Source organism: Lactuca serriola, chromosome 5, assembly GCF_051521515.1.
Source record: "Lactuca serriola cultivar US96UC23 chromosome 5, Lser_US96UC23_V15, whole genome shotgun sequence".
Lineage (NCBI taxonomy): Eukaryota > Viridiplantae > Streptophyta > Magnoliopsida > Asterales > Asteraceae > Lactuca > Lactuca serriola.
Window position 1 is genome coordinate 337,446,669 of NC_136412.1, and position 7,874 is coordinate 337,454,542.

Below are 7,874 nucleotides of genomic sequence, written 5' to 3' on the forward strand. Positions count from 1 at the left end.
GACCAATATAGCCGGTAAAACTACACTTCATACCCCTTAAATTAACAAAAAAACCAAAAGAGACCATTTAAACCAAAAGGTAAAACTTGGTAGGTCTAAAAGTGGCATTCACCTAATATAATTACATATCATATATTATTACTATATATTTTTATTTTTTTTTATTAATATTATTAGTTTAGTTCAGTTTGTAATTAGTGTTTAGATGGAAACCAATAACCGAACCATATGTATTCGGTTAACCAAAATTAAAAAAAAAAACCATTTTTTTTAATAATGAACTGTTAAAACAATTTAATTATACCGATTGATTTGATTTTAATTCGATTTTTCGAATTAATACCTATTAAATGGTCGACATAGTTTAAATAAAGTATAGGTTTTGAACCACAAAAAAACAATGTACAGCTAAAAAGAAATCATTCAATAAGACTTTTTTTTTTTTCCGATTGTCCTAATCTGGCTTTTTTTATAAATATTCTTATTTTTTCAGGTTTTTTTTTTTTTTTTTTTTTGATGGTCTCTATTATATATCTATCTATAATAGTATAATCTATCGCCTCGGGAAAGTAGATATGGCGAATTTATGATGCGAAGGCCCAAGGAAAACGGCAAAACGCACGCCATCTGGAATCACCAGACCCCACCACTACCACCCTTCTTCCAAAACACCCACACTGCTCTCGAGTCTCGACTATCCCCTGCTCCCTCTTTTCTTTTCTATCAAACCACAAATTCAGTCTCTACATATGTCATACCTAATTTTTACTGCTTAAATTGAGTATAACCCATCTGGGTCCCCTTAAAATCACTAATTCAAGATTGATAATCAGTAGTCAGTACCAAGTGAATCACAATGGGAACTGGTTCATCAATTAACCTTGATACCAGCGACGATCATGCCGGTGGTCAACTCTATGTATCTCTCAAGATGGAGAGTTACAGTCCCAAAGGAGACCTTGTTCCTCACGTCTTCGGTTCTGCCCCTCTCGTCGGCTCTTGGGACCCCTCCAAAGCTGTAAGTTTATCCATTTCTTACACTACTTAACTCCATCTTCAAAACAGGTTTTCTCAATGATTTTTATCAACTATTTGACTTGTATTTAGCTTCAACGTGAACTACACATAATCTACTTCAATACCCATGTTTTTCACTTCGTTAGTTTTCATTGTATTAGCTTCCGATGGAGCGAGAGTCATCCTCAATGTGGCAATTAAGCTTTGTTGCCTCTCCCAATCATGGTACTCGTTGATTCCCTGTTCAAACTGATGAATTTAAGTTTCCTAATTGATTGATTGATTGATTCTCTCATGATTTTTTAACAAATTGACCTTAACTATTGATCGATTGATAGAATCACAAATAACTAATACTTATTGTTACCTTTATAGACACATTGGACTTCAAGTTTTTATTGAAGTCAAAGGATACCAACGAACTATGCATAGTAGAAGAAGGTCCAAACAGGCAATTCATGGGTGGGACCTTGCAAGGGGTTACAAGGTTGGCTCTATTTAGGCTAACCACTGATGAAGTTCTTGAGTACAGGGTTTGTATTAAAGCAGATAGGGTTTCACCCTTTGATCTTGCTGCTAGTTGGAGAGCTTATCAAGAAAATCTTGAACCCTCAACTGTGCGTGGGATTCCTGATGTTAGTATAAATGCATTGCCCGAAGATAGTGAGGTATGAATGTCTAACTGCTTTCAGTTAAGAGTAAAATTACTTACATACCCTTATATAGTTATATTATCTACTACTACTGCTACTACTCAGAATGGCATGTCATCAAGTTTGGATCTTGATCTTGAACAATATGTAGTCCCAACTCCATCGACTCCTGTGGTATATGCTGCAAATTTGACAGAGAATCCAAGATCTTTGAAGCATAACAAGGAGTCTACTAAAGGTGATGTGGGTGTTTCTAATGATCTGCAAACAACCATAAAGGTTACTTTTTTGGTCATATATGGATCCGATAAAGATCTGAATCTGAAATCTTATAAAGTGATTTATGGCATTTGAATAGGAAAGGGAAGTTGCTACTAAAGCTCATGGTATGGTTGAGTCAAAATCTGTGGGAACATTTTCACCATTAGAGAAGGAAAATAGTGAAGAAGGAGTTTTTGTGGATAGAGGTGTTGGATCTTCTCGGTTAGTGAAATCCGCAAGTGCAACCCACTTGCCTGCTTCAGAAGCCAAGGTTTATAGTTTATACAAAAAAAAAAACTTTTTTATTTTGGGTTTTAGGGTGTTTTTCGTCTTTTTAACTTTGTGGAATATGATACTTTTAGAACTCAATGCCGGCTGCTGCTGGAGCTGTTGCAGCTGCAGCTGTTGCTGATCAAATGCTTGGACCCAAAGAAGATATGCATCTCGCCATTGTCTTGGTAGGCCCCTCATAATGACTATGACTATGATTGTGACTGATTGTTACTTTGACTATGACTGTGACTGACTGTTACTTATATTGTGACTTTGACTTTGGCTGAGTGTTACTTTGACTGTGACTGTGACCGGCTGTTACTTTTACTGTGACTGACTGTTTGTTACTTTTACTTTTACGGTGATTGTGACTGTGACTGACTGTTACTTTTACTGTGACTGTGACTGAATGTTACTTTACTGTGACTGCGACTGAATGTTACTTTAAATGTGATTGTGATTGTGCCTGTTACTTTGACTATGACTATGACTGACTGTTACTTACTTTTACTGTGACTGACTGTTACTTTGACTATTACTTTGATTGTGATTGATGGTGGACAAAAATGCAACTTTTGCCCAAAGGGTTTTAAAAGAAGATGGGATAGGGATGCACTCTCAATCTCTCATCTACTAAAAAAAGACATGAATGCCCTTCCCATCTTTATTAGTATCTTTCTTGAATCTTGGAATAAATATTTGAAAAAGTTGTGGTGGATGTGGTAGGTGGGGTTGCCAGCTCGTGGCAAAACTTTTACAGCTGCTAAACTTACAAGGTATCTCCGTTGGTTAGGTCACGACACTAAACATTTCAATGTTGGAAAGGTGATTTTTAATTTTTTTCCCTAACATTATATTCTTTAATTATCAATTGGAAAATACAGAAAAAGCATAGGAAATAATTTTAATATATATTTTTTTTCTTGGTGTAACAGTATCGACGCCTTAAGCATGGAGCTAACCAGGTATTCAATGATTTTAAACATATCATTTTTTTTTTATTAATTTTCACTCTTGAATTCCAATCATGGTTTACTTTTAAATGTCAAATGATTATATTATTCATATTATGAATAATGTTTGATGCAGAGTGCTGATTTTTTTCGAGGTGACAATCCAGAAGGCATGGAGGCTCGAAATGAGGTGCTAAATTCATTTACTTTTAGTTAATATTTAATTTTATGGTAAAATGACATGTTTTTTTTGACAAATAGTTTTAATACATCACATGCTACTACTAGGTAGCTGCTTTGGCAATGGATGACATGATAGCCTGGATGCAAGAAGGTGGCCAAGTAAGTCCTATGTATGTATGTATGCATGCATGCATGTATGTATGTATGTTTATGATTTAAACTTATGGTTGCATGTAGGTAGGGATATTTGATGCTACAAACAGCACTAGTCAAAGAAGGAATATGCTTATGAAAATGGCTGAAGGAAAATGCAAGGTCTGTTTGGTATTTGTTTTTTTTTTTTTTTTTTTATCTTGGGTGTTATTATTTTAAATTTTGAAGTAATGAACAACATTATAATACCAAATGATTTTGGATTCAGATCATCTTTCTGGAAACAATATGTACTGATCCACAGATTATTGAAAGAAACATACGCCTCAAGATTCAACAGAGTCCAGATTATGCAGAAGAGTAATAAAAAAAAAACTCTGAATAGACTTTACTTATTATGGTGTTTTGATTAAGAACTTATGTGTTTAATTAGGGATAAAATGATTGTGTATTTACAGGCCTGATTTTGAAGCTGGATATCAGGACTTCAAAAGGCGACTTGATAATTATGAAAAGGTAGTTAGTCTTTTTAATCACAAAAAAAAGAAAGAATATATAGCTTTCCAGATTAAGTAGTTAAAAAAGAAACTGAAACTGCATCTAAATGTTTTAGTCTGTTGTTTGTAGATGTATGAGCCAGTGAATGAAGGATCATATATTAAAATGATTGATATGGCAAGTGGTCAAGGTGGACAGATACAAGTAACTTGTTTTCCTATTTTGTTTTACAATTCATAGTGTAATATATATATATTTTTTATGTTTTTATTTCTGTAAATCTTTTAAAGATAAATTAATCATCTTTTCTTTTTAATTTTTTTTTCAGGTGAATAATCTCGGTGGTTATCTTCCTGGGAGGATTGTGTTTTTCTTGGTATGTCACACAAGTTATCCTCATCATTTTCCTTTTTCTAACAAATAAATGTTTTTTTTTTCTTTCTAATTTTAACTCGAGTAAATTCTGTCTAAATTACTTTAAAATGATTTTCAGGTGAATACGCATTTGACACCACGTCCGATTTTGCTTACGAGGCATGGTGAAAGTCGTGATAATGTCAGAGGAAGAATAGGTGGTGACACGGTTTTGAGGTTTGTTTTTTTATAATTATAAAACACAAGGATTTTCCATAATATATTATATTTGGCATTTTATGTAATAAATATATTTGAATTGTGTAATAGTGAGAAAGGTGAGGTTTATGCTAAGAAACTTTCCAACTTTGTGGAAAAGCGACTCAAAAATGAACGTGCTGCTTCTGTAAGAAATGAATAGCAACATACTTTTATTATAGCATATGAAAAATAAATTATAAATGCTATAATATAATATGTAAAATTTTCGAAGTACATAATATGTGTTTTTGGTGTTGTTTAGATATGGACAAGCACATTGCAAAGAACAATATTGACAGCTAATCAAATTGGGGGGTTCCCAAAGGTTAGTGTGAATGTGAAATTAAGTGTTTTTTTTTAATTGCTTTTTATAGTTTATGAAATAATAATATGTTTATTTTTGTTGTTTTTTAGATACAATGGCGTGCACTTGATGAGATAAATGCTGGTGTATGCGATGGAATGACATATGAAGAAATAAAAAAGAACATGCCCGATGAATACGAGTATGTTTTATTTTATTCATCTAAATATTTCTTTATATTCTTGAATCTTGATTGTTTTTCATTTTTTTTTAAAATGAACATGCCCGATGAATGAGTATGTTTTATTTTATTCATCTAAAAATTTGTGTATTGAAGATCACGCAAGAAGGATAAATTGAGGTATCGATACCCTCGTGGCGAGTCTTATTTAGATGTAATACAAAGGTGTGCAATTCCCTACTTTTATTAATATTCATTTTTTTAATTATTTAAATATTTTTTATAATTATAATAATAATTGGATTATTTATCCAGGTTGGAGCCCGTGATCATTGAGCTTGAACGCCAACGGGCTCCCGTTGTGGTTGTATCTCACCAGGTCAAGCTTTCTACACCTTTTTTTTCAATGGTTCATGTATTCCGACGGAATTGGAATCTGAGATTCCATTCCATAGCATGTTGGTTGCCAAATAGAGGGATTTCATTTCCGTTGGAATTCATGGGTAGAAGGAATTACATGCCATTGCTTCCCATATTTGCTAAAAGACTAAAACACCTCCCATATATATGTTGGTGTTTAATGTTTATATATAAAAACGAGTCTAAATTTTTTATTTATATATAAACCAAGCAAAGAAATGAAAGTGGATTCCATTCTCTTTTTTACAGGCTGTTTTGAGAGCTTTATATGCATATTTTGCTGATAGACCTTTGAAAGAAATTCCACACATTGAGGTAACCAAACACACACACACACATGTACAAATAACAAACCCTAACTTGGATGTATATGTTTTTTTTTTTCTTTCAGATGCCATTGCATACAATAATCGAGATACAAATGGGAGTCACTGGTGTTCAAGAGAAACGATACAAGCTCATGGATTGATCCATTTTACAACATTAATGTTTTCTTGTAACTTGCTAACACTTAAACTACACAATTCATTCAACTTTTATAACTCCTCAAACATCATTACACACAACATTCAATAATATCATCATCAATGAAAAATACTCTTTTTTACCATACCATACCCCTTACATGTTATCATTCATTCATATATATATATCTAGTTACTCTAACAAGACACAAAATGTCTCTGATACATATAGTTTTTGTATATAACTAGAATCGATTTAGGCATCAAAGTTAAGCTAGCTATTAAGCCCAAAGAGCAAGAATAGACATGGAAGTGGAGCCAAGAACCAGGGCTAAAAAAGATGCCTTTTTTAACCATGTTTCAGAGCTCATTAGCTTATTATGAAAGAAATCAAGAGCAATGAGGTCCACCAGACCCATGTATATCAAAATCCCTGAAGACAATGAACCCAAAAGTCCTTCAAGAATTAATGCATTTGGGTTGCTATCATCATATCCTGTAATTGAGAACAGAATCATACCCAACATGATCCCCATTGGTGTTGTCACTGAAAACATCAAACACATATATGCAGTTGTCCCAATTTTGAATCCCGCCTGTATCAATCAAATAAAAAAAATGTTACATGACGACTTTGTGATGCTACAATTAACTGTATCTGTATATCAAACAAGGACTGAAACAGTTTTGGACCTCAGAAATCGATCCAGATGGACGGCTAAGATTAAAACAATTCAATCAACTAAATAATCGGTGGCGGTGGATGGTGGTTTACCTGAGCGATGCAACCGCCGAGGCCCATCCCTTCGAAGATCTGATGGAACGCCAACGCCGCCACCAACGGTTTAATCGTGCACTGGTTCTGTGACATCCCCATCGTTACTCCGATAATCACCGAATGGAAGATAATCCCTATTTCCAGTACTTGCGATACCATTCTCTGTTTCATCTTCACCATCTCCTCTTCATCCTTCAACCGCCGTCTCTCCTCCCCCGCTTCCACAACCTCTATCTCCACCACCGATTTTCTCACGTCCTCGCTGTCTCCTATCCGCGTGTAAGCGGTAACCTCCTTGCTTCCATGTACGTGTCCGTGACTGTATCCATCAACGTGCGAAGTCGCCGTTAAATCCACTAACAGCGCCGTCAATACCCCGATCAATGTAATCAGACCGGAGAACGGGAAATCCTTCCATGGATGATGCGATGATACCTGACAATCCGCAAGTGCGTCGTACGCATCCGGAAGCACGTGAACAAGTGAGGTAGATAAAATGACTCCCGCCGCGAAACATTTAATGATCAAAATTGCTTTATCGTATAGAGGCTTGCCGTGAAACACACGAGCAAGCATCACCGGCGCCGATATTCCGACGACGCTTGTGAAAAATATAACGAACATTGAGATCAGCTTGAGCGTCGCCGCCGCATGGCCGTCGCGACATGCAAGTGCTCTGGCGGAGTCTACGGCGCACAAAGTCATGATGATTGTTGATGAAATTGTCTGTGGGGGTATTGAAGATGGAACTTTCACAGTCAATTTGGATTCTATGTCATGATTCCATTAACGATTTCTTGGTAGAAATTATGGCCAAGTTTTATTGGTTTAATGTGTTGGAAAAATGTTTGAGCACCAGACAATTACAAAACAGTGTAGTCTTACACTGAATTCCACCAGTTTTTTTTTTGATATTCCACAATGAGCCCTTTCTCTTTTTTTAATTACACTTCACCACCTTATACTTTTGGAAAAAGACTCGAATGTAATCTTTAACCACGAAAAAGACCATGTGAGATTTATGTGACAATTTTAAACTTTCATAACTTCCAAATCAGAAAGAGTAATACATCTAATAAACAAACCAATACCAAATGATTTTCACAATGTCTCCAAAATCA

At 34.8% G+C, this 7,874-nt stretch overlaps 2 protein-coding genes across 3 annotated transcripts; one reads left to right on the forward strand and one right to left on the reverse strand.

Annotated features, from left to right (window-relative positions):
• Positions 1-560: 560 nt before the first annotated feature.
• Positions 561-6,121, forward strand: LOC145055318 (6-phosphofructo-2-kinase/fructose-2,6-bisphosphatase-like). Of its 2 annotated transcripts, none has more exons than XM_079003611.1 (23): positions 561-1,018; positions 1,179-1,242; positions 1,393-1,685; positions 1,776-1,949; positions 2,029-2,202; positions 2,294-2,389; positions 2,931-3,029; positions 3,140-3,169; positions 3,294-3,347; positions 3,446-3,499; positions 3,578-3,655; positions 3,762-3,853; positions 3,952-4,009; positions 4,121-4,195; positions 4,320-4,367; positions 4,485-4,582; positions 4,676-4,751; positions 4,869-4,931; positions 5,021-5,112; positions 5,248-5,316; positions 5,407-5,470; positions 5,761-5,826; positions 5,903-6,121. In XM_079003611.1, the coding sequence occupies exons 1-23, from the start codon at positions 857-859 to the stop codon at positions 5,978-5,980; spliced, it is 2,157 nt and encodes a 718-aa protein (XP_078859737.1). In that variant the 5' UTR covers positions 561-856; the 3' UTR covers positions 5,981-6,121. The 2 variants fall into 2 exon arrangements, with proteins under 2 accessions (XP_078859737.1, XP_078859738.1); XM_079003612.1 differs by having other exon boundaries at positions 1,776-1,913.
• ZIP6 (ZIP metal ion transporter family) lies at positions 6,088-7,611 on the reverse strand. The gene is made up of 2 exons (XM_079003613.1): positions 6,751-7,611; positions 6,088-6,571 (listed from the first exon to the last, which is right to left on the reverse strand). The coding sequence occupies exons 1-2, from the start codon at positions 7,456-7,458 to the stop codon at positions 6,257-6,259; spliced, it is 1,023 nt and encodes a 340-aa protein (XP_078859739.1). The 5' UTR covers positions 7,459-7,611; the 3' UTR covers positions 6,088-6,256.
• Between the last annotated feature and the right edge of the window lie 263 nt (positions 7,612-7,874).

Excerpts from the sequence above, each read along its gene's own strand:
- LOC145055318 (XM_079003611.1), top strand. The coding sequence starts at position 857 with ATGGGAACTGGTTCATCAATTAACCTTGATACCAGCGACGATCATGCC. Across the intron at positions 4,196-4,319 it reads GTCAAGGTGGACAGATACAA|GTGAATAATCTCGGTGGTTA; the intron begins GTAACTTGTTTT and ends TTTTTTTTTCAG. Across the intron at positions 4,932-5,020 it reads AAATTGGGGGGTTCCCAAAG|ATACAATGGCGTGCACTTGA; the intron begins GTTAGTGTGAAT and ends GTTGTTTTTTAG.
- ZIP6 (XM_079003613.1), bottom strand. The coding sequence starts at position 7,458 with ATGACTTTGTGCGCCGTAGACTCCGCCAGAGCACTTGCATGTCGCGAC. Across the intron at positions 6,572-6,750 it reads TCGGCGGTTGCATCGCTCAG|GCGGGATTCAAAATTGGGAC; the intron begins GTAAACCACCAT and ends TGATTGATACAG.